The sequence below is a fragment of the Triticum urartu genome, chromosome 7A (genome assembly GCF_056163025.1).
Source record: "Triticum urartu cultivar PI428250 chromosome 7A, HENAU_Tu73, whole genome shotgun sequence".
Lineage (NCBI taxonomy): Eukaryota > Viridiplantae > Streptophyta > Magnoliopsida > Poales > Poaceae > Triticum > Triticum urartu.
The window spans coordinates 196,447,623-196,473,954 of NC_141879.1; the positions used below are offsets into that span (position 1 = coordinate 196,447,623).

A 26,332-nucleotide genomic window follows, 5' to 3' on the forward strand; every position below is an offset into this window, starting at 1 on the left:
ACAACTCTCGTTTAAGATTTTTTGGAGGAAAACTTCTCTCTAAATGGGAAGGCCCCTATGTTATCGGGGAGGTCTATCGTTCCGGTGCCATAAAAATCAACAACTTCGAAGGCACAAATCCGAAGGTGGTAAACGGTCAGAGAATTAAACATTATATCTCAGGTAATCCCATAAATGTTGAAACCAATATTATTGAAACCGTAACCCCGGGGGAATACATAAGGGACACTTTCCAGAATGTTTCAGACTCCGAAAAGGAATAGGTATGTGGTACGGTAAGTAAACCTACTCCAAAACAATTTTTAAGGCAATATTTCTCCGTTTTGGAATATTTAGAAAATTAGAAAATTAAGTAGCAGTCCGGGAAGGACACGAGGGCCCCACAAGGGTGGAGGGCGCGCCCTCCCCCCTGGGCACGCCCCCTACCTCGTGAGCACCTCGTGTGCCTTCCGGACTCCGTTTTATTGCACAATACGGATTTTGGTCAGTAAAAATTCATTATATATTCTCCCGAAGGTTTTGACTCCCGTATCACGCAATTATCCTCTGTTTTTGTTTTGAGCTGTTGCTGCTGCAGATTAGAGCAAGATGTCTTCTCAAGAGTCAGTTGGGGAGAGCTGGGTATCTAATCCGGCACCGGAACCAAGGGCAAACAGCGACCCTGACCACTTTGGGCCAGCAACGGAGGAAGATATGGAGGTTGAACAAATGAGGGTAGATGCCATGGAGGATCAAGAAGTCACCTCTCACTTCCGAGCTGGGTTCACGATGGGGGAACTACAGAGCTCATCTATTCAAACTCGGTTATCCCTTCCAATGTTAGATTTCTTTCTTATGAAAATATGAACAGGAGTGTCACTTGTTCTCTCGCAGCTATGAAACACCCTTGGGTGCAAGGAGCTTTAGCCGTCACAGGAAAGCTTCGTAAGGAAACAATGGACCTCAAGCAACAAGTCAACAAGCTCGAGGAGGAGAATCGTATCCTGAGAGGAATCATCGCAAAGAATATTTCACCAATAACAAAGATGGAGATATAATCACATGGGTATGGGCACTCCCCTTGGCAACCGCCAAGTTTGGGGGAGGTGCCCCGGTATCGTATCACAATCACAACTCCTATCTTTACTGTTTTCCTTAGTTCGACCCTATTAGTAGTATTTTGATCTAGTAGAATAAAGTTTATGGCATGATCTAGTTTTGAGTTTTGCTTTATGATCTCTCTATGTAATCGAGTCCGTGAGCTATATAATAAAGATTAGTGTTGAGTCAAGGGCTTGATTTTCTTGCTATGATCTTGGGTGAATAAAACAAAAGAGAAAAAGAATAAGAAGAAACAAAAGTTCATATTGATCTTATTGATAGTAATGACTTCACATAAAAAGAGTGTGATGATTAAAAGTTGTTGGGAGTTGGCAGACATAGCTTTGGTCATCGTTGCAATTAATAGGAAGTAATAAGGAAAGAGAGGTTTCACATATAAATATACTATTATTGACATCTTTTATGATTGGGAGCACTCATCAAAATATGACATGCTAAAGAGTTGATGTTGGACAATGAAGACAACGTAATGGGTTATGTTTTCTTATATCTGAGATAAAGTATGTTGTCATGGATCATCCAACATGTTGAACTTTCCTTTCCCCCTCATGCTAGCCAAATTCTCAGCACCAAGTAGAGATACTACTTGTGCTTCCAAATACCCTTAAACCAGTATTGCCATGAGAGTCCACCATATCTACCTATGGATTGAGTAAGATCCTTCAAGTAAGTTGTCATCGGTGCAAAGCAATAAAAATTGCTCTATATATGTATGATTAGTGTGGGAGAAATAAGCTTTATACAATCTTGTGATGTGGAAGTAATAAAAGCGACGGACTGCATAATAAAGGTTCATATCACAAGGGGCAATATAAAGTGACGTTCTTTCGCATTAAGATTTTCTGCATCCAACCATAAAAGCGCATGGAAACCTCTGCTTCCCTCCGCGAAGGGCCTATCTTTTATTATTATCTTCTACCTTATGCAAGTGTCATGGTGATCTTCACCTTTCCTTTTTCATTTTATCCTTTGGCAAGCCCAGCATGTTGGAAAGATCCTGATAGATATATCTAATTGGATGTAGGGGGGCATGAGTTATTATTGTTGACATTACCCTCGAGGTAAAAAGGTTGTGGGGCGAAACTATAAGCCCCTATCTTTCTCTGTGTCCGATTAAAACTCCGTAACCACAAGTATTGCGCGAGTGTTAGCAATTATGAAGGACTAGATGATAGTTGAGTATGTGGACTTACTTTTTAGCTCTAACATAGACTCTTTCTGATGTTATGATAAATTGCAATTGCTTCAATGACTGAGGTTATAGTTTGTTGGTTCTCAATAAGGTTTCTGATTCATATTTTTGCATTGTGAATAGATCATCACTTGAACATAAGCAATCATATGACAATATCTATATATGTTGCTGTTATGAGAATAATCATGATGCCCTCATCTTCATATTTTATATTTATCGATGCTTCTACCTCTAAACATGGGGACATATTTATTGTTACCGGCTTTCGCTTGAGGACAAGCGAGGTCTAAGCTTGGGGGAGTAGATACGTCTATTTTGCATTATGCTTTTATATCGATATTTACTGCATTATGGGCTGTTATTTCACATTATGTCACAATACTTATGGCTATTCTCTCTTATTTTACAAGGTTTACATAAGGAGGGAGAATGCCGGCAGGTGGAATTCTGGGCTGGAAAAGGAGCACATATTAGAGACCTATTCTGCACAACTCCAAAAGTGCTGAAACTCCACGGAATACCTTATAATAAATAATGAAAAATCCTCACCAAAGATGAAGACCAGGGGGCCCACACCCTTTCCACGAGGGTGGGGGCGCCCCCCCCTAGGGCGCGCCCCCCTACCTCGTGAGCCCCCTGGTGGCTCTCCGATGACCATCTTCTCCTATATGAAGTCTTTCGTCGAGAAAAAAAATAAGAAGCAACCTTTCGGGACGAAACTTCGCCGCCACGAGGCAGAACCTTGGCGGATCCAATCTAGAGCTCCGGCAGAGCTGTTCTGCCGGGGAAACTTCCCTCCCGGAGGGGGAAATCATCGCCATCGTCATCACCAACGCTCCTCTCATCGGGAGAGGGAAATCTCCATCAACATCTTCATTAGCACCATCTCATCTCAAAACCCTAGTTCATCTCTTGTATCCAATTCTTGTCTCCAAGTCCGGGATTGGTGCTAGTAGGTTGCTAGTAGTGTTAATTACTCCTTGTAGTTGATGCTAGTTGGTTTAATTGGTGGAAGATCATATGTTCAGATCCTTTATGCATATTATTACCCCTCTGATTATGAACATGAATACGCTTTGTGAGTAGTTACGTTTGTTCCTGAGGACAAGGGAGAATTCTTGCTATTAGTAGTCATGTGAATTTGGTACGTTCGATATTTTGATGAGATGTATGTTGTCTAGCCTCTAGTGGTGTTATGTGAACGTCGACTACATAACACTTCACCATTATTTGGGCCTAGAGGAAGGCATTGGGAAGTAATAAGTAGATGATGGGTTGCTAGAGTGACAGAAGCTTAAACCCTAGTTTATGCGTTGCTTCGTAAGGGGCTGATTTGGATCCATATGTTTCATGCTATGGTTAGGTTTACCTTAATACTTTTGTTGTAGTTGCGGATGCTTGCAATAGAGGTTAATCATAAGTGGGATGCTTGTTGAAGTAAGAACAGCACCCAAGCACTGGTCCGCCCACATGTCAAATTATCAAAGTACCGAACGCGAATCATATGAACGTGATAAAAACTAGCTTGACGACATTCCCATGTGTCCTCGGGAGCGCTTTTCCGTATATAAGAGTTTGTCCAGGCTTGTCCTTTGCTACAAAAAGGATTGGTCCACCTTGCTGCAGTTTATTTACTTTTGTTACTTATTGCTCGTTACAAATTATCTTATCACAAAACTATCTGTTACTACATATTTCAGTACTTGCAGAGAATACCTTGCTGAAAACCGCTTATCATTTCCTTCTGCTCCTCGTTGGGTTCGACACTCTTACTTATCGAAAGGACTACGACAGATCCCCTATACTTGTGGGTCATCATACATTTATTTTTAAAATCAGTTTGAATGTGAGTCGAAATTTCGGGATTAAAAACAGTTCGGACCGCACCAAAATATGCAAAATTTCGTATAATTTTTTAATCGTGGCCACAATATGGGCTGTAATGCTAACAAAAAGAATATGGGCTCCAAAAAAACCTTAAGAATTAGCAAATGTGCTTTAAATTATTAGAAATAATGGCAGATGGGTTGTATGCTATTTTCCACAGATTTGAGGCTTTCATAAAAAAAGGTTGACGCACAAGTAGTGACTGGTTGATGTCCATCGAACGGCCGTCGTGCTTCTTCAATCTCTGCTCCTCCTGCTCCAGCCGCTCAAACAAGCGCCGGCGGGACTGCCTGCTCCGTCCTCCCCGCGGCCGGTTGTGCTGCCGCGCAGGCCTCACCGCCCTACAATGCTCCCATCGCTGGCCTGGCCATCCCTCTACTCACCCACACCTGCTGTTATTCTCCGGCGACGGCAGACGAACCAGTAAACCCTCGTACAGTCATACTCCCCTCTGCGTGGGAAACAACTGCTGAGTCTTCCCTGCCTCCGTGTCGATCCCTTCCTAGGCCTCGCCGTCGTCCACCGCCCGGGTGCTCTCGGCGCGGCCTGGTCAACGTGGTCAACGATCGACATGCATCTGAAGTGGACTATACGTGGAGAGGCCAACAGCTGGGTCCACGGCCGAACGCAAGGAAATGCCTCCTTATTATGCGCAAAATAATGATTCCTCCACCTGACATCAGGGACCCACCGAAAGGGCCTCTGTATTTCGTGAAAAAAATGTTACCGTCGCTGACAGCTCGGACCCACCAGCTATATCTTCGCACGCAAGGAAGTGCCTCCTTATTACGCACAAAAAATGAATACTCCCCCTGTTAGCTGGGACCCAGTATAGTGGCAGGCTGACTTGTGGGCCTACTAAGTTGATGGGGACGGAGGGCTTTGTCAACTTAGTCAATATGCACGATTCTAGCTCCAGTGACCATACGATGTCCATCCAACGGCCATAGTACTTCTTCAACCTCTGGTCTTCTTGCTCCAGCCGCCCAAACCAGCGCCAGTCGTGCCTCGTGCTCCTGCCTCCCATGGCCGGCTGCGATCCGGCGGAGGCCTCACCGCCCCCTACTACTCCCACCACTGGCCAGGCCATCCCTCTACTCACCCACACCCCCTGTTATTCTGCAGTGATGGCAGCCTCACACCACGGCGAACCAGTGAGCCCTCGTACTCCTCTACGCATGGGCATCCACTGCCGCGTCTTCCCCGGCTCCGCGTCGTCCCCTTCCTAGGCCTCGTCGTCATCCACCGCTGTCGGGTTTCGGGTTCCGGCAGACCCTTGAGGTTCGAACACTGGGGTGCGCGTGGAGATCTCCCCCCTACTGATCCTCTCGTGCGAACTAACATGAAAATGATGAACAACACAAGAGACACGATGTTTATACTGGTTCAGGTCACCGTTGTGGTGTAATACCCTACTCCAGTGTGTGGTGTGGTGGATTGCCTCTGCGGCGGATGATGGACAGTACAAGGGAAGAACAGCCTCGCGAGAGGTGTTCTTGAGCTGGTGCGATGAACTGCTAGGGTGAGTTCGTTCGCCTCTTCCTCTCTCTCTGCTATGGTTCTACCAGATTTCCAGCCGTCCCCTCCTTCTGTGGTGGCTAGCTCTATTTATAGAGGCCCTGGGCCTCTCCCCAAATAATGAGCGGGAAGGGCGCCAACAATTGGCCATTTCGAAGGGTAACATCTAGTACAAGTTATCCTGACCAAAGGTGGTCTTCGGCTGCCAAAAGAACTGGCGATGACGCCGTCTTGGGCTCCACGGTGACCTCCGTCCTGCCGTCCGGCTGGTCTTGGTCTCGTTGCACCGGAATGGTAACCTTTGCCTGATGCCTTGGCCTGTGCTTGCCCCCTTTGAACCAAAGGGGAAACAAGGACACTGCGCAGGCCGACGCCCGCCTGGTCTCGATCGTCATGGCTTGCGTCACGGGTTCCTCGCGAGGTACCCTTGCATTGATCTCTCCGCCTCCTCGCGAGCCCGCGTGATGAGGCCGACTCTGAGGAAGCTTCCTGTCGTCCGCCCCGCGAGGCTTGGCCCCTCGCGAGGGTCTTGAGCTTGAGCTGATGAAGATGGGCCATGCTGGGCCCCCGCTTGAGCCACGCTGCAGGCCGCAGGCAGGTAAGTCTGGGGACCCCCGTTCCCAGAACGCCGACAGTAGCCCCCGGGCCTAAGGCGCGCCCGGGCTTGGCCTAGTAGGAAAACGAAAGGGCAAGCACGAAGCGCCGCGGCCCTATCAGCCTGCGGCCTTGGGCGCCAAGTGGCGATTGATTGGACGTGGGTGACTGCGCTTCCCCACGACGCCTCGGCAACTGCATGACTTGACAAGTCCCTGCATGCAGAGAAACCGGTCATGATTACCTGCGATCATGGTGCACGGCGGTTGGCCTCCTCCGGCTATAAGTACGGGGCTGGGCGACCCCCTTCGGCCCGTCCCTCCTTGCTGCTCCTTTCCTTCTTCTCGATTACTCGTTGCTCCCATGGCTCCAAAGAGATTCTCAGCCGCGGAGAAAGGAAAGGCCCCCCAGGCTGGGCCTGGCTCCCTCCTGGCCAAGCGCGACCGAGGCCGCCCTCGCAAGTATACCACGGTCCCCATGGTGGCCTCCCGCGGCCATGGAGGCGGTTCCCGGCACGGTGGTGAGCGCCAGGTTGCCGACGGGGGGCATGCCGTGGGTGTGCGCCCCCCTAGGCCACGCTTTCGCTCTGCGAAGGTGCTGCCGAACTTCGTCGTGTGGTCGGCAGACCCATCCAGCACCAGGCTCCAGCTCCCCCGTTTCTTCGTAGATGAACTGCCGGCCAGCGCCTGGTGCGGCTTCTGGCTCCACGCAGACGGATGCTGCAGCAGGGCCTCCTGGGCGTCACTGGAGGTCTCCGTTTCTGGGAACGGGGCTCTGACACGCGGCTGGCAAACGTTTGCCCGCGCGCGTGGCCTGAGCCGGTGGTGCACCCTGTACTTCAAGTTTGATGGCGACGCCACCCTCTACGTGAGGGTGTTCGGGGAAGACGGTCGCCGTGCCGGGTGTTGCCCTGAAGACGACGACCGCGGCCGCCTGCCCAGCCCTGGCTCTGACCAGGATGAAGATGGCGACTGGCGTACAGGCGGCGGTGCTCGGGGTTCGTCGAGCTTCGGTAACCCCCTCTTAGGCAGCAGCTCCTCCAGCGGTGGCCATGACCAGCCTCCTCGCCGTCGCGCCCGCTTGGGTGAAGGTAGCGGGTCAGCCCGCCGTCGCGCCCCGGTGAAGCGAGAGGAGGGATCCGCCTAAGCCCCAGGAGCAGCTCGAGCCTTTGCTGTGGGTTGGCGCAGGATGAATCACGCCCGTTTTGTTTTCTTTCTTATCCTGCGCAAAAATAGTAAGTAATGTAGGGCCCCGTGGGGGCGTATTAGAACTGTTGCTGTTTAACCATCGTGCTATTTCCGCTATTTCTGCACCGTGTTTTCGCGCCGCGCTTCCATGTGCGGGAACTATTTTAGCTCGGTGGGACTTGGTGCGGTCCTCGCCTCCCGAGGTCGTGGCCTCCTCGTGCGCTTCGTGCCCTGCAAGGATCAATAGGAGGGGTAACTTATGGTCTTAGTTGTGGGGGTGATCGGCCCAGGTCCTGCGCTCATGTCCCGATGCCCGTGGGGCACGGACTGGGAGGGGTGCTCCTGCAGAGGACTCGGATAGGAAAGCTCCAAACGATCGGGGCAGAAAACACTCGCGAGGGCGCCCGCGATCCTCCCTCGCGAGACTTCGCGAGAGAAACGATGTGAGCGAGCGAGAAAGACAAAGAGCCACAAGCCAGGAACGTCAGCAACTCCAATAAAAACTTCAAACGGGAATAAACAAGCCAACTGCAGAAAGCAAATGGGAAAGCCGCGTCCGGCGCCTATTCTAGTCTTCGACGTCTTCTCACCAGCGTGAAGCTAAGTGCTGCCACTGGGCGTGGGCGGGAGCCCCCGAGGCCCGAGGGCGGTACTCCGGAGACTCCGGGGCGTGTACAGCCCCACTCATTATTACGTGAGAGTGTCACGGGCGGCGAGCTTCACAGGCATTGGCCTTCTTCACAGGCACCAGGCCTTTTCCAAAACGCAGCGGCTTCACAGGCATTCTCCTTCTTCACAGGCACCGGGCCTTTTCCAAAACGCAGCGGCTTCACAGGCATTCGCCTTCTTCACAAGCACCGGGCCTTTTCCAAAACGCAGCGGCTTCACTCAGGGGTAGAACCTCCGGAGATGTTGAATGTTCCATGGGTTCTGGATGGGTACTCCCTCCAGAGTCTCCAAGCGCGCGGAGCCAGGCCTGGAAACATGAACAACCTTGAACGGGCCCTCCCACATGGAAGAGAGCTTGTGCAGCCCCTCCCTGGAGAGAACCCTTCTGAGCACGAGATCCCCTACCTCAAGGGTCCTGGGGCGGATGTTGCGGCTGTGGTATCGTCGTAGCGCCTGTTGATACCTTGCCGCTCGCAGTGCGGCTTCCTGACGGCGTTCCTCCGCCAGCACGAGATCCGTCCCCCGCATGGCGTCCTGCTGAGCCTCGTCGAATGCCAGGACCCGTGCGGAGCGACGTCTGACCTCGTGAGGGAGAACAGCCTCTGCTCCGTAGACGAGGAAGAACGGGGTCTCGCCAGTCGGCTTGGTCGCTGTCGTGCGGATTGACCATAGCACGGACTGGAGCTCGTCGTGCCAGCCCCTGCCACAGGCCTCCAGCTTCTTCTTGAAGGTCCTGGCCTTGAGGCCCCTCAGGACCTCCGCGTTGGCTCGTTCAGCCTGGCCATTGCTCCGGGGGTGTGGTACCGAAGCGTAGCATATCTGCGTTCCAAGGTTAGCATAGTACGTTTTGAAGATATTACTGGTGAATTGCGAACCGTTGTCAGTGATGATGCGGTTAGGCACCCCAAACCGGCTCACGAGGCCCTTGATGAACTTGACTGCCGAGCCTGCCGGGATTGTGCGGACAGCTTCCACCTCGGCCCACTTGGTGAACTTGTCCACAGCGACGTAGAGGTAGCGATAGCACCCTAGCGCCCAAGGGAATGGGCCCAGAATGTCCAACCCCCAAACTACGAACGGCCAGGAGAGGGGTATGGTCTGCAGACCCCTCGCAGGCTAATAGATCTGTTTAGCGTGAAACTGGCAGGCCTCGCAAGCCTTCACGAGCTCAACGGCGTCACTGAGTGTTGTGGGCCAGTAGAACCCACTGCGGAACGCCTTGCCGACGAGGGTTCTTGATGACGAGTGGTGCCCGCAGTCTCCGCTGTGTATGTCCGCCAGCAGTTCCTTTCCTTGCTCCCTGGAAATGCAACATAGGGACACGTCATTTGGCCGCTTCCTGTAGAGCTCGCCATCCTGGATGCAATAAGCCATGGCCTGCCGTGCCACACGCTCCACCTCCTCCTCGTTCTCCGGCAGGATCCCTTGCATCAGGTAGTCCTTGAGCTCTGGGATCCAACATCCCTCCTAAGGCTCCAACGCCAGGAGCAGGCATGCCCCTGATGCCGGGCCGCAAACCGGAGCTCCCAAGGCAGGCGGCTGAGGAGGCTCCTCCCTTGGTTGCGCCGCGCCTGATAGCGACGGCGCCGCCAAGGGCTTGAAGAGCCGCTCCTCGAAGACGCCAGGTTCTTGCAGCAGCCGCCTTGACGCCCTCTTGGCAATGTCGTCAGCCTCCTGATTGGTGCCGCAAGGCACATGCTGCAGCTCCAGCCCCCAGAACTGTTTCTCCATCCTGCGGACTTCAGCGAGGTAAGCTTCCATGTGCTCGTCCTTCGGCTCGTATATCTTGTTGGAGAAGTTGACGAGGAGCTGTGAATCGCCCTTGATGGTGAGGCGATTTACCCCTAAGGCGATCGCGGCTTTCAAGCCTGCTATCAGGCCTTCGTATTCTGCTATGTTGTTGGAGACCTTCTCTCCGTGCTGGAAGTAGAGTTGCATGGCATAATAGAGCTTGTCCTGGGTAGGGGACACAAGCACTGCGCCAGCTCCTGCACCGTGTCGGGAGAACGCCCCATCGAAGTACATGACCCAGCCATCTGGTGCTTCACTTCCCGGGGAAAGTGATCGGTCTTCGCCTACCTCGAGACTCGGTGCTTCTGCCCATTCTGCCATGAAATCTGCAAGTGCGACTCCCTTGATAACTCTGGTCGTGCTGAATTCTAGCTGAAATGCATGTAGCTCAATGTTCCATTCGGCGACCCTTCCATCTGAGTTGGGGCTCCTGAGCACTCTTTCCAAGGGGTATGCTGAGACGACCTTGATGGGATGTCCTTGGAAGTAGTGGCACAGCTTGCGCGAGGCCACTAGTAGCGCAAGGAGGAGTTTTTGAGGCATGGGATACCGTGCCCTTGCGTCCCGTAGCACCATGCTGACGAAGTACATGGGATGCTCGACGAGGTTGAGGGTGTTGGCGCTGCTTGCGTTCTCTAGAGGTCGAGGCGTCTCTGGAGACGACAAAGCCCCCGGGGCTTGGTCACCTGAAGAGGCCTCTCATGCTCCGGGTGCGTTCTCCTGTTGCGGCTGTCCCTTTTCGGTTGTGGTTGCGGCCTTCGCGAGGCCCTCCTGGCTCTGCTTTGCTTTAGTTCGGACGGTCGATGCGGGCTTGGCATAGCGCTCCTCCCTGACCGCCACCAGGGCTGCACTGGCGGAGTAGGGGGTGGCCGCAAGGTAGAGCACCAGGGGCTCCCGAGGACGCGGAGCTACCATCACTGGCGGACTGGTAAGGTACCTCTTGAGGTCTTGGAATGCCTTGTCGGCCTCTTCAGTCCATTCGAAGGGGCCCTTTTTATTCATCAGCTTGAAGAAGGGCAGGGCTTGTTCCCCCAGCTTGGAGATGAAGCGCCCCAACGCAGTCACATGCCCGGTGAGCTTCTGCATTTCTCTGAGGGTCCTCGGCGGGCTCATATCTTCGACTGCCTTGACCTTCTCCAGGTTGGCCTCGATGCCCCTGTGGGATACGAGGAAACCCAGGAGCTTGCCCGAGGGGACTCCAAATACGCACTTCTCCGGGTTGAGCCGTAGGTCCACTTCGTTGAGGCTGGCAAAGGTTTCTTCCAGGTCCTGTATCAGGGTTCTTGCCTCACGAGACTTCACCACAATGTCATCGACGTAAGCTTCAGCGTTCCTCCCGAGCTACCGGCCTAAGGCGATGTGCATCAGCTGCTGAAAGGTCGCGCCTACGTTGTGCAACCCAAACGGCATGCACGTATAGCAGTACACTCCACACGGGGTCAGGAAAGCTATCTTCTCCACGTCTTCTACCGCCATCTTGATCTGGTGATAGCCCGAGAAGGCATCCAGGAAGCACAATAGGTCACACTCTGCGGTGGAGTCGACTATCTGGTCGATGCGGGGGAGCGGAAATGGATCCTGCGGGCAGGCCTTGTTGAGGTTGGTGAAGTCGACGCACATGCGCTCTTTCCCCCCCCCCCCCTTCTTTGGCACGACAAGGGATTAGCCAGCCAATCGGGGTAGCGGACCTCGCGGATAACCCCTACCACCTCTAGCTTCCGGGTCTCTTGAACGATGAAAGCCTGTTTCTCAGTAGACTGCCGCCTTGCCTTCTGCTTCATGGGGCGTACATTGGGGCACACGTTGAGGTGATGCTCAATCACTTCCCTTGGGACCACCGCTAACTAATCTGGTTCCCACGTGAACACCTTCTTGTTCGCACGCAGGAACCTGATTAGGGCCTTCTCCTGCTCGGGCTCGAGGTTGGCCCCTATGGTGAAGGTGGCGCCAGTGGACACGTCCTCATCGACTGGTACCTGCTTGGTTTCCTCCTTGTCTTGGGTGAACAGCTGCTTCTTTTTAGCCGGCACAGCCCCCTTGGGCTCAAGGGCGTCGGTGCTAGTGGGCTGCGCCACCGCGGCCTCCCAGAAAACAAGCCGGAGCACCTGCAGCGCATCCCTTGTGTCTCCTGACACGGTGAGGGCGCCGCTGCTCCCGGGCATCTTCATGAGGTTGTACGCCGGGTGAGTTGCTGCCATGAACAGAGCCAAGGCTGGATAGCCCAGGATGGCGTTGTAGGGGAGGCCGATAGGGGCGATGTCGAAGTCAATCAGCTACGTGCGGAAGTTGTCGCAGGTGCCGAAGGTCACTGGGAGGCGGATCTGTCCCAAGGAGGCGGTGGAACCGGCTCCGACGCCCGAGAAAGACCTGCTGGGTTGGAGCCGCTCTGGCGGCACGGGGAGTAGGCTGAAGGCCTCTACCGAGAGCATGTTGAGGCCGGCACCACCGTCGATGAGGGTCCTGGTGACGGCTACCTGGCAGATGGTGGGGGTGCACAGCATCGGGAGCGCGCCCGAACCAATAGGGTTGAAGGGGTGGTCCTCCGAGTCGAAGGTTAGATCAGCCTCGGGCGCCACCCAGCCCGGGGGGGCTTCTTGGCGCCTGGAGGCGGTGCTGATCCGGCGGGCGAATGGCTTGACGTGATGACTCGAGGGTGGTGCCTGGGAGCCACCCAGGAGAGCTACGACGACGGGCGGCGCTGGTGCGGCGAAACGGGCGAGGAAGAGGTCGCGCAGCTCCTCCCAGGAGGTGACAGAGGCCGTCGGTAGGTGGAGGCGCCACGCGCGCGGGATGCCGGTGCGGGCCATTGGTAACCAGTTGGCCATCACCCGGTCGTCGCCCCCAGCTCCGAGGACGGCCTCCTCGTACGCCAGCAGGAAAATTATCGGGTCCACCGCGCCGTCATAGCGCGGCGGCATCTCAGGCCTGAACTTGCACAGCCACCGCACTTGCCACAAGGCGGGGGCCAGGGCCCGGAGCCCCCTGGCCCCAGTGTCGGCATCCGTTGTTGGAGCGGGCGGCGCGTTGTCCGTCATGAGGGCGGGATGTGATGTCGGGGGAGAGCGGGTCGTCAGGAGGGAGGACTCCGGCGTACCCCTACCTGGCGCGCCAAATGTCGGGTTTTGGGTTCTGGTAGACCCTTGAGGTTCGAAAACTGGGGTGCGCACGGAGATCTCCCCCCTACCGATCTACGTCCAATCCTCTCATGCGAACTAAGATGAAAATGATGAACAACACAAGAGACACGATGTTTATACTGGTTCGGGCCACCGTTGTGGTGTAATACCCTACTCCAGTGTGTGGTGTGGTGGATTGCCTCTGGGGCTGATGATGGATAGTACAAGGGAAGAACAGCCTCGCGAGAGGTGTTCTTGAGCTGGTGCGATGAACTGCTAGGGTGAGTTCATTCGCCTTTTCCTCTCTCTCTCTCTCTCTCTGCTATGGTTCTACCAGATTTCCAGCCGTCCCCTCCTTTTGTGGTGGCTAGCTCTATTTATAGAGGCCCTGGGCCTCCCCCCAAATAATGAGCGGGAAGGGCGCCAACAATTGGCCATTTCGAAGGGGAACATCTAGTACAAGTTATCCTGACCAAAGGTGGTCTTCGGCTGCCAAAAGCACTGGCGATGACGCCGTCTTGGGCTCCACGGTGACCTCTGTCCTGCCGTCCGGCTGGTCTTGGTCTCATTGCACCAGAATGGTAATCTTTGCCTGATGCCTTGGCCTGTGCTTGCCCCCTTTGCACCAAAGGGGAAACAAGCACACTGCGCAGGCCGGCGCCCGCCTGGTCTCGATCGTCATGGCTTGCGTCACGGATTCCTCGCGAGGTACCCTTGCATTGATCTCTCCGCCTCCTCGTGAGCCTGCCTGATGAGGCCGCCTCTGAGGAAGCTTCCTGTCATCCGCCCCGCGAGGCTTGGCCCCTCGCAAGGGTCTTGAGCTTGAGCCGATGAAGATGGGTTGCGCTGGGCCCCTGCCTGAGCCACGCCGCAGGCCGCAGGCAGGCAAGTCTGGGGACCCCCGTTCCCAAAACCCGACAACCGCCCTGGTGCTATCGGCGCGGCGTGGTCAACGTGGTCAAGAAACGGCTTCCATCGGACTTGGACTGTACGTGGAGAGGCTGACAGATGGGTCCACGGCCGCAGCAAGGAAGTGCCTCCTTATTACGTGCAAAATAATTATTCCTCCACCTGACAGCGGGGACCCACCGGACGGGCCACCGTATTTCGTGAAAAAAAACGTTTGCCCCTGACTGCTGGGACCCACCAGCTACATCTTCGCACGCAAGGAAGTGCGTTCGGGCAAAAAAAAGATTCGCCCCCCTGACTGTTGGGACCCACCAGCTAAATCTTCGCAGGCAAGGAAGTGCCTAAGAGTCAGGACCCACCTGGTCGAAGCGTACGTAGCGTTGTCATTCTGGTCGCGAACGTGTACGTACATATATACTGGTGGATGTAGAGGAGCGCATGTGTCGTAGTAGAGGCGCGTACGTGTCGTAGTAGAGGCACGCACGTAGCATGTACACGTACGTACAACGGCCAGGGTGCAAGAAAGAAAATACGGCCACGTTTGTGTACATACAGGCGGGGTCTTGAACGCCTACTCGCACATACATACGGCCAGGGCTCGTGTACATGGTTGGGTCAGAACAGAGAAAAAGCGTCGTCGTCGTGTTCATGGGGAGGCAACGGAATGCGTCGTGTTCATGGGGAGGCAACGGAATGCTCGTGTTCATCGGGAGGCAATGGAACGCGTGGGAGCCAACCGGCTGGGTCGGAACGGAATGCGTGGTCGTGTTCATCGGGAGGGCTTGGACGGAACAGGCGATGGAAACGAAGCCTGGCGTACCACACAATGGAGGAAACAGACCTCCTACATTCGGAACGGGTCCTGTTGATCGGGAGGGGTCTGGCGTACCGCAAAACGGAGGAACGGACCTCCTACAGTCGAAACGGGGTCCTGTTGATCGGGAGGGGTGTGGCGTACCGCAAAACGGAGGAAACGGACCTCCTACGGTCGAAACGGGGGTCATGTTGATCACGAGGGGTGTGGCGTACCGCAAAACGGACGAAACGGAATTGTGTTGGAGCGCTACAGTCGAAACGGGGGTCCTGTTCATCGGGAGGGGTGTGGCGTACCACAAAACGGGACTCCACGGGATACTGTTCATCTCCACCGTCGTCCTCCTCCAGCCTCCACGGGCTACCGTCGACCTCCAGCCTCCATGGGCTCCTGTTCATCCAGCCTCCACCACGCGCTACTCCACCGGCTACAGTTCAACCACCCCTCCACCCTCTACTGTTCATCCAGCCCTCCACACCACGGGGTCCTGTTCAACCACCCCTCCACGGGCACCCCTCCACTGTCTACTGTTCATCCAGCCCTCCACCACACCACGGGGTCATGTTCATCCAGAGGCAACGCCACTGCTCACTGTCCATCCAACCCACCCCCCCTCCCGCAACGCTCACTGTTCATCCCAGAGGCAGCATCGATCGGCTTCAGTTAGCAGCAGTAGCGAAGGAATCGCTCGATCGGGTTCAGTTAACAACTATCGATCGATCGCTCGGGTTCAGTAACGCGTAGGCTGTAGTGCAAGCGCTCGGGTTCAGTTAGAGCCCAACTCCTCGCACACATGCACGTACGTGTACGAGAGAAACGCGCATCGCTCGGCCCCCGACCTCCCACCGTAACCGGGAACTCCCCGAAATTTTCCTCCCCCTCGCTTCTACCACGGTTTTTTCCGTCATGGATGGCCCAAAGAATGTCATGCAGCTGCGTCTCCGGCCCGCACAAGACGAAAAGCCCATTTTCTGTCATGATTTTTTGTCATACAAATATGAGCCCACCACATCTATGATGATGCCGGGTTTTGTCACAATTATCGTCATAGAAGTGTCATATGTATGACAGGAAAAAATTCGTTTGGCCCAAAATGTCACGGATGTGTCTTTTTTTTGTAGTGCAATGAAAAATTCTACATTGTTTCCGTGAGCATGAACACAAGTGCTCAAGGTCGACCCTCACTTCTTCAATGCATAACTTTCCAATCACTTCTCTTTTTGAAAAACTTTTTAGGCATGAGAGGCAAGTAACTTTTTTGGTATTTTCATTCTTTTAATTTTTCTTTGTATGTTTCACCCACAACTAAACAGAAACAAAAAGGAAAAACAAAATCTACTTAGTGAAGAAAGCAAACAAGCACACACGAGAATACCAACCCCACGCTATTGCTCCCCGGCAACGGCGCCAGAAAAGAGCTTGATAATCCCCAAGTGCAGGGAATCATCGTAGAAATTTCCAAAGGTGGAAGTGATAAGTATGGAGTGTCGAACCCACAAGGAGCTAAAGGTAAGATCAATATTCTCTCAAGCCCTATCTGCCACTGATACGAATCTACGTACACCGAACGTTTGCTTCCAACTAGCAACGAGAAATAAAACAATGTTGTGGGTATGAAGAGGATAACTTTGTATGATATCAGAGAGCTAAAATATAAAAGTAGGTGTTGTTATCATAAAGTTAGAATATATTACTAAATATTATAAATAGCGAGTGTGGAATAATGGTGGATCGGTGTGCGGAATTATCCTAGGCAATCGTTAACAAGACCAGTAATCACTATTGCAGTTTCATATGAGGGAGAGGCATAAGCTAACATACTTTATCTACTTGGAACATATGCACTTATGATTGGAACTCTAGCAAGAATCCACAACTACTAAAGATCATTAAGGTAAAACCCAACCATAGCATTAAAGCATCAAGTCCTCTTTATTCCCATAAGCAACAACCCCCTTACTCGGGTTTGTATTTCATTCACTCACCAACCCAATATAAGCGAATCATGAACGTATTGTAACACCCTACAGCGGGAACCCCTCACGCTTGCGCGACATGGAGGGCACCATAGGACAACATCAACATAAAACATACAACTCATACCAATCTAGATCATCAATCAACCCAAAGATAAAAGATATCTACTCAAAACATCATAGGATGGCAACACATCATTGGATCATAATATGTGGCATAAAGCACCATGTTCAAGTAGGGATTACAGCGGGGTGCGGGAGAGTGGAACGCGTAAAAGAGATGAGGGTGATGATGATGGTGATGTTGATGAAGACGATCACGGCGGCGATGATTCCCCTCCCGATGGCACTCTGGTGCCACCGAGAGAGAGGAGAAGAGGTTCTCCCCGTTGTGCTTCCTCCTCCATGGCCCCCCCCTAGATGGGGAGAGGTTCTCCCTCTGGTCCTTGGACTTCATGGTGATGATGGCCCCTCCGGGATCCTCCTCCATGCCCTCCGGTGATGATGGCCCCCTCCGGCAGGGTGCCAGAGAGGGCCTAGATTGGTTTTCGGTGGCTACGGAGGCTTCTGGCGGCTGAACTCCCGATCTAGGTTAATTTTCCGAGGTTTCTGTATTTATAGGAATTTTTGGCGTCGGTCTCACGTCAAGGAGGTGCCCGAGGCATCCATGAGGCAGGGGCCCACGCCCAGGGGGGTGGGCGCGCCCCCCACCCTCGTGGACAGCCCGGGACTCTTCTGGCCCAACTCTTTTACTCCGGAGTCTTCTTTTGGTCCATAAAAAATCGTCAAAAATTGGCACGTCAATTGGACTCCGTTTGATATTCCTTTTCTGTAAAACTCAAAAACAAGGAAAAAAACGGAAACTGGCACTGGGCTCTAGGTTAATAGGTTAGTCCCAAAAATCATATAAAATAGCATATAAAACATCCAAGGTTGATAATATAATAGCATGAATACTTCATAAATTATAGATATGTTGGAGACGTATCAGGGCCCGAGTGCCATGATTTCAGATCTGAACCTATTATGTTTTCATCAATATATGAGAGTTCTTGATCCTATCTTGCAAGTCTATAGTCACCTATTATGCGTTATGATCTGTTAACCCCGAAGTGACAATAATCGGGATACTTACCGGTGATGACCGTAGTTTGAGGAGTTCATGTATTCACTATCTGCTAATGCTTTGTTCCGGTACTCTATTAAAAGGAGGCCTTAATATCCCTTAGTTTCCATTAGGACCCCGCTGCCATGGGAGGGTAGGACAAAAGATGTCATGCAAGTTCTTTTCCATAAGCACGTATGACTATATTCGGAATACATGCCTACATTACATTGATGAATTGGAGCTAGTTATGTGTCACCCTAGGTTATGACTGTTGCATGATGAACCGCATCTGGCATAATTCTCCATCACTGATCCATTGCCAAAGAGCTTTCCATATATTGTTCTTCGCTTATTTACTTTTCCATTGCTATTGCTATCATCACTACAAAATACCAAAAACATTACTTTTGCTATCATTACCTTTTGCTATTGTTACCACTACTACCATATTACTTTGCTGCAGATATTAAGTTTCCAGGTGTGGTTGAATTGACAACTCGGCTGCTAGTACTTGAGAATATTCTTTGGCTCCCCTTGTGTCGAATCAATAAATTTGGGTTGAATACTCTACCCTCAAAAACTGTTGCGATCCCCTATACTTGTGGGTTATCAAGACTATTTCTGGCGCTGTTGCCAGGGAGCATAGCTCTATTCTTTGAGTCACTTGGGATTTATATCTTCTTATCATTATGAAGACTTGAGGGATCCAAAAACCAAGATTTATCCCTCAACTACGAGCGGAGGTAAGGAACTGCCATCTAGCTCTGCACTTGATTCACCTTCTGTTTTGAGTAAGCTTGCGACACCTAAACCTGCTTCTTCTATTCATTCTGATATGTCGCATGTTATTGATGATGGCACTTCTGCTATGCATGATACTTATGATGAAACTACTTCTATGCTTGATACTACTGTGCCACTTGGTGAATTTGTTGATGAACAACTTGCTAGGGTTAGAGAGAATGAAAATATTGAATCTGAAAATATTGATGAAAGTAATGATGAAGACTCTCCCCCTAATAAATATGAATCACCTATTATTCCTGAGGGTTATGTTTTTGAAAAGGAAGCTGGTTTAGCTATTTTAGCTTGCAAAGATAGATACGAGCTCAAGAGGTTATTAGCTAAATGGAAGCAGCAATCCCTTAATGCTAGAATGAAACCTGACCCTGCTTTTGCTACTTCCCCTATCTGTGTTACTGATAAGGATTATGAATTCTCTGTTGATCCGGATATAATTACTTTGGTTGGATCTAATCCTTTTCATGGCTATGAATCTGAAACTATTATGGCACATCTTACTAAATTAAATGATATAGCCACCCTGTTCACTAATGATGAGAGAACTTGCTACTTTTATATCCTTAAACTATTTCCGTTCTCATTAAAGGGTTATGCTAAGATATGGTTTAATTCTCTTGATCCTGGTTGTGTGCGTAGTCCCCAGGATATGATTTATTACTTATCTGCTAAATATTTCCCTGCTCATAAGAAACAAGCTGCTTTGAGGGATATATATATAATTTTGTGCCAATTGAATAAGAGAGTCTCCCACAAGCTTGGGGGAGGATTCTCAAGTTACTTAATGCTTTGCCTGATCATCCTCTTAGGAAAAATGAAATACTTGATATCTTTTATAATGGACTAACAGATGCTTCCAGAGATTACCTGGATAGTTGTACTGGTTCTATTTTTAGGGAAAGAACACCGGATGAAGCTGAAATTCTATTGAATAATATGTTGACAAATGAAAATAATTGGACACTTCCTGAGCCTATTCCTAAACCAACTCCGAAGAAGAGGGGTATTCTATTTCTCAGTCCTGAAGATATGCAAGAGGCAAAGAAATCTATGAAAGAAAAAGGGTATTAAAGCTGAAGATGTTAAGAATTTACCTCCTATTGAAGAAATACATGGTCTTAATTTACCGCCTGTTGACGAAACATATAATCTTAATCCTTTACCTATTGAAGGAACTCATGGTATTGATAACCCGACACAGGTAGTAAAGGTAAATTCTCTCTATAGATATGATATATAAAGTTGTAATCCCATTTACTAAATTTGCTTGCCCATGCTTAGATGAGTTTGATAAATTTATGGCTAAGCAAGAAGACTTTAATGCTTATTTTGGTAGACAATTGAAATACAATTCAAATATGCTTGGACACTTGGGTGATTATATGGCTAATGTTAAAAGTGAACTTAAAATTATTAGTAAACATGCTTCTATGGTTACCACTCAGGTAGAACAAGTACTTAAAGCTCAAAATGATTTGCTCAATGAATTTAATAGTAAAATAATAATTATGATGTTAGAGTGGCTACTAGAACTGGTAGAATGACTCAGGAACCTTTGTATCCTAAAGGCCACCCTAAGAGAATTGAGCAAGATTCTCAGAGAAATAATATAGATGCACCTAGTCCTTCTAAAAGGAAGAAAAAGAAAAATGATAGGACTTTGCATGCTTTTAGTGAACCTATTGCTGAAACACCTGAGAATCCAAATGATATTTCTATTCCTGGTGCTAAAACACAATCTGGTAATGAACCTGAAACTAGTGATAATGTTAATGATAATGTTCATGATGATGATCAACCTAGTAATGATAATGATATAGAAATTGAACCTGATGTTGATCTTGATAACCCACAATCAAAGAATCAACGTTATGATAAGAAAGACTTTGTTGCTAGGAAACATGGTAAAGAAAGAGAACCATGGGTTCAGAAACCCATGCCTTTTCCTCCCAAACCATCCAAGAAAAAGGATGATGAGGATTTTGAGCGCTTTGCTGAAATGATTAGACCTATCTTTTTGCGTATGCGATTAACTGATATGCTTAAAATGAATCCTTATGCTAAGTACATGAAAGATATTGTTACTAATAAAAGAAAGATACCGGAAGCTGAAATTTCCACCATGCTTGCTAATTATACTTTTAAGGGTGGGATACCAAAGAAACTTGGAGATCCAGGAGTACCCACTATACCATGCTCCATTAAAAGAAACTATGTTAAAACTGCTTTATGTGATCTTGGAGCTGGTGTTAGTGCTATGCCTCTCTCTTTATATCGTAGACTTGAATTGAATAAGTTGACACCTACTGAAATATCTTTGCAAATGGCTGATAAATCAACTGCTATACCTGTCGGTATTTGTGAGGATGTGCCTGTTGTAGTTGCAAATGTCACTGTTTAACGGACTTTGTTATTCTTGATATTCCCGAGGACGATAGTATTTCTATTATTCTTGGAAGACCCTTTTTGAATACTGCAGGGGATGTTATTGATTGCACTAAAGGCAATGTCACTTTTCATGTTAATGTCAATGAGCATACGGTACACTTTCCGAGGAAACAACCTCAAGTTCATAGTATCAACTCTATTGGAAAGATTCCATCGATTATATTTGGAGGTTTTGAATTTCCTCTTCCTACTATCAAGAAGAAATATGATATTCTTATTATTGGGGATGTGCATATCCCCGTTGATGTAACATAGTGTTATTCGAAATTTCTCCGGTTCCATGTTATTTGGAATGAGTTCGTTAACAAGACTTGATCAACCTTGTTAGTGGATTCCTTTTGATGATCATGAGATGGATGAAACTAGAAGGCACAACCTTCTGTACCCCACAACAAGACAGCCGCACTGGCCCTCAAGGCACTATCCGAAGCCGTAGCGGCTGAGGAGCTGACTGCGCTGCGCTCTACGGTGAATAGGGACGATGTGGTACTCAAAAAAAGATCCAAGTCCACCTCCTTTAAACCGGCGGACGAAATAGTCAAATTCCAAGTCCATCCAACGGACCCCAATAAAACAGCCTCCATCGGAGCACAGTTAAACCCTGATGTCGATGCCGCATTGCGAGAGTTCCTACGAGAGAATTGGGACATTTTCGCCTGGCACCCTTCAGACATGCCAGGAATCCCACGCAGGCTGGCCGAGCACATCTTAAATATCCAAACAGGATTCAAACCTGTCAAACAGGCTCTTCGGCGTTTTTCCGAACCTAAGAGACAGGCCATGGGAGAGGAGCTAGCAAAGCTATTGGAGGCCGGATTCATCAGAGATATAAAACATCCGGACTGGCTAGCAAACCTGGTGATGGTACCAAAGAAGGACAAATCATGGCGCCTGTGTGTTGATTTCAAAGACCTTAACAAGGCTTGCCCAAAGGATCCCTTCCCCCTCCCCCGCATCGACCAAATTATCGACGCTACCGCAGGACACGATTCGTTGTGTTTCCTCGACGCATATTCTGGCTACCATCAAATCAACATGGCAGAACCAGACCAAGCCGCAACGGCATTCATCACACCATACGGGCCATTATGCTTCAACACGATGCCCTTCGGGCTCAAAAACGCCGGCGCAACATATCAGCGCATGATTCAGGCATGTCTGGCAAGCCAGATCGGCAAAACAATGGAGGCATATGTAGATGATGTGGTCGTCAAAACAAGACATGTTGAATCTCTAGTAGACGACTTGAGGCTCACATTTGATAACCTCCGAACATACGACATCAAGCTCAACCCGGAAAAATGCGTTTTCGGTGTTCCAGCCGGAAAGCTCTTGGGCTTCATTGTATCCGGTAGAGGAATTGAAGCAAATCCAGCCAAGATCCGAGCTCTGTCGCAACTGGATATCCCAAAGGACCTCAAACAAATACAAAAGTTAACCAGAAGCGTGGCAGCTCTTAGCCGCTTTATCTCCCTCTTGGGAGAAAAGGCCCTACCCCTTTACCGCCTCCTTCGGCGCACCGAACACTTCAAATGGAGGGACGCAGCCACAGCCGGACTCGATGAAATAAAAGCCATACTGGCAACAAACCCAGTCCTGGCCGGGCAAACATTGGCGAACCAATGCTATTATACATTGCAGCAACACATCAGGTTGTAAGCGTAGTGCTCGTCGTCGAACGAGAAGCGGACGGACACAAATTCCCCCTTCAAAAGCCGGTCTATTATGCGGCCACTGTCCTCACTCCCTGCAAATCACGGTACTCGCATTATCAAAAGATTGCGTACGCGGTATTCATGGCATCCCGGAAGCTATGACACTACTTTCAAGAGTGTTCAATAACAGTAGCCTCGGAAGTACCACTTAACAATATTATAAACAACCGTGACGCAACGGGCCGGATTGCGAAATGGGCCATCGAGCTCCTCCCGTTTGACATAACTTATAAGCCTCGACGAGCCATCAAGTCACAAGTCTTGGCCGACTTCGTCGTAGAATGGACGGAGGCTGAACTCCCTAAAGAGTACGGCACATATTCAAATTGGATCATGCATTTCGACGGCTCCAAGATGTTGGCCGGGCTGGGGGCTGGCGTCGTTTTGACGTCCCCCACAGGAGACACAGTTCAATACGTACTACAGATTATGTACACGGACTCCAACAATGCAGCCGAATATGAGGCCCTTTTACATGGTCTCCGGATGGCAGTATCCATGGGCATCCAACGCCTAGAGGTGCGCGGGGACTCGAACCTCGCAATATCCCAAATAAATGGAGACTTCGAGGCCAAGGATCCAAAAATGGCAGTTCGAGAGGCTTGAATTTCACCATATAGCCCGGGAAAATAATCAGGCGGCAGATGTCCTGGCACGCATCGGCGCAAAACACGATGTAGTCCCCCCCCCAACATATTCTTGGAAAGGCTGTTCAAGCCATCCGTAGCACGGGAAGGGGAGACGAACAATAACAGCCCGGACCCAACCGCACTGCCCGACACCGACCATTCTGACACAATCGGAGGCTCTGCCAATGAAATAACACCTTCAGCCCACGTAATAATGGTCGTCATCACCCCGTGGACAGAACCATTCCTCGCCTACCTTACTAGGCAGGAACTCCCCGAGGACCAAAATGAGGCACGCGGCATAGTGCAGCGATCCAAAGCCTACAGAGTCCACGAGGGAGAGCTTTATAAGAAAAGCACTACCGGAGTCCTTCAAAGGTGCATCTCCGAAGAGGAGGGGCGGAATCTCCTGGCTGAAATTCATGCCAGACTCGGCGGTCATCACGCTGCAGCCCGGTCCCTTGTAAGCAAGGCCTTCCGTACAGGCTTCTATTGGCCGACGGCCCGGGCAGACGCTCAGGACTTAGTCCAACGATGCACCGGTTGCCAGCTCTTTGCAAACCAAAGCCATATGCCACCCACCGCCCTCCAAACCATCCCCATTACTTGGCCCTTCGCGGTCTGGGGGCTTGACATGGTTGGACCCCTTAAAGGCGGAACCCACAAGAAAAAATACTTACTGGTCATGGTGGATAAGTTCACCAAATGGATAGAAGCCAAGCCTTTTAAGACGGCCAAATCCGGACCGGTGATAGACTTTATATCCGGGGTTGTACACCATTACGGCGTCCCCCACAGCATCATCACTAATAACGGCACGAACTTCACGGCCGATGAGGTAAAACTCTGGTGCAAAAAAATGGGCATCAAGCTCGATTATGCTTCCGTCTATCACCCACAAACTAACGGCCAGGTCGAACGTGCAAATGGTCTTATCATAAGTGGCATCAAACCCAGATTAGTGCGGTCCCTCAAGGAATCTAACACGCACTAGGTAGAGGAGCTCAACTCCGTACTCTGGGGGCTGCGGACCACGCCGAATCACACCACCGGATACACACCATTCTTTATGGTGTACGGCGCAGAGGCAGTTTTGCCTTGCGACATAATTCATGACTCACCTCGAGTGCGCATGTATGAAGAAAGAGAAGCCGAGATCGATCGGCAGGATAGCTTGGACGCATTGGAGGAGGAGCGTGACGTGGCAAATGCCTGTTCCGCATTTTATCAACAGCAGGCTCAAAGATACCAAAGCAGAGAAGTACGGGCCAAAAATTGCAACGTTGGCGAATTAGTTCTACGACTACCGGACAAGAAAAAGGACAAACTCAAGCCCAAGTGGGAAGGTCCCTTCATAATTGACCAAGTCCTGACTGGTGGAGCGTACCGCCTGCGGGATGCATCAGATAACCGACTCGAGCCAAACCCATGGAACGCAACCCGTCTCCGAAGATTCTATGCCTAGCGCCGGACTCTGTGTTCGTCTCCTTCCCCTGTCCATTTTTTATATTTTCTGTCTTACATTTCTCTTCTTCTCTCTCTCTCTCTCATAGCCTCTAAAGGCTCATAAAGTGACGCGCTATCCGCGCTCAATAAACCTGGGGGCTTCTTTAAACAGAAGCTTATTCATACGGGCTTCATGCCCAACACATGTGTCACACTTCCGCATGTACCTTTTATTCACCATTATATGCATCGATATGACTTAAGTTTTGGCCAAGCTAGGTTGCCTGGCTCCTGTGCTTACCCCTACGTTCCCGATTGTTCGGCTAGGTGGTAAAGGGAGCACCTCTGCGATTGTTACTGCCGGGTCAGCCGGACGTGTACCTCAGACTGGGTGAAGCCGAAAGCTAGCGTTCTTAAGGGAATATTCGATCGGTGAACTAAAGATGATCTTTTTTATTTTTATCTATACGCCCCCAGATGTTTTTCCTGCGTTTCTTTTCGCAGCATGGACATGCACCTTAGGGCATGCCTCCCAGGGAAAGGAACCCCTAACGGAACTATTCTCCCTGGAAGATGTTTCTTACTAACCATGTAATATAACATACCTAGTCGGGCACTTGTTTGTTCACGCCCTAATGACCCCTACGCCTGGTCTCCATGCATTTCCCGGTTCCTATATAACCGCATGGGAATTCGGACACACTCCGGACCATCAGGTCCCGAGGCTGAAGCGAAAAGGTCGGCCATGACAAATGATCTACAATCTGGCTAGAAGGCATTATAAATGTCAATTAGATTACATAGTCATTTTGACTAGTTGTATTCCTCTTCAATACCATCTAACAGGCTGTCTAATTTACAATCCTGTTGGGAATACTTTGCGGCCAACTCTACTTGGCCGTATACTAAGCTTACAGGGATCTCCTTCCCATCGGGCCCTACAGGACCGACCTCGGCCATGTGGTTGGGGTCAGCCTTTGCGTACCGCGTATTCACCATGGCCCAGGCCTCCCTAGCGCCATGATGGAAGGCTGATATCTTCCACAATCGGAAGCGCCACCGTGCTCCCTTTAGCTTCTCCGCAAGCTCTCCAAGACCTTCGGGCATGGAGACGTATGGCCACAGGGCCTGGGCGACGCCTCGCATCGCCTGCCGAACTCGATCGAGCAGTTGCGAGAGCTCGGGAAGAAGGTCACCCATAGAACTGGGCATCTCCTCTGCAGGACGACTTGTTAGCACACCTACAGACATTGCTCTGTTAGTCGACTTCCCCGCCAAACTTTCTTTCAAAAGGTTCGTTCAAGCACTTACTAAACATGCCGCGCCGAAGCCGCTGATTCTCCCTCACGGAGTCTGACAGCTGGGCACGAACATCTTTCAGCACGACGCCCAGCTTGGTGTTGGCATCTTGGAGATTGTTCTTCTCCC

The 26,332-nt window shown here is 50.5% G+C and overlaps 1 protein-coding gene across 1 annotated transcript in view; it reads right to left on the reverse strand.

Annotated features, from left to right (window-relative positions):
- The window catches only part of LOC125553477 (E3 ubiquitin-protein ligase SINA-like 7), a 33,040-nt gene extending 20,063 nt beyond the window's left edge, over positions 1–12,977 (reverse strand). Inside the window, exon 1 of the mRNA XM_087532391.1 lies at positions 12,757–12,977. Within this exon, the coding sequence (XP_087388517.1) occupies positions 12,757–12,977 (221 nt within the window). The remainder of the gene's footprint in view (positions 1–12,756) is intronic.
- Between the last annotated feature and the right edge of the window lie 13,355 nt (positions 12,978–26,332).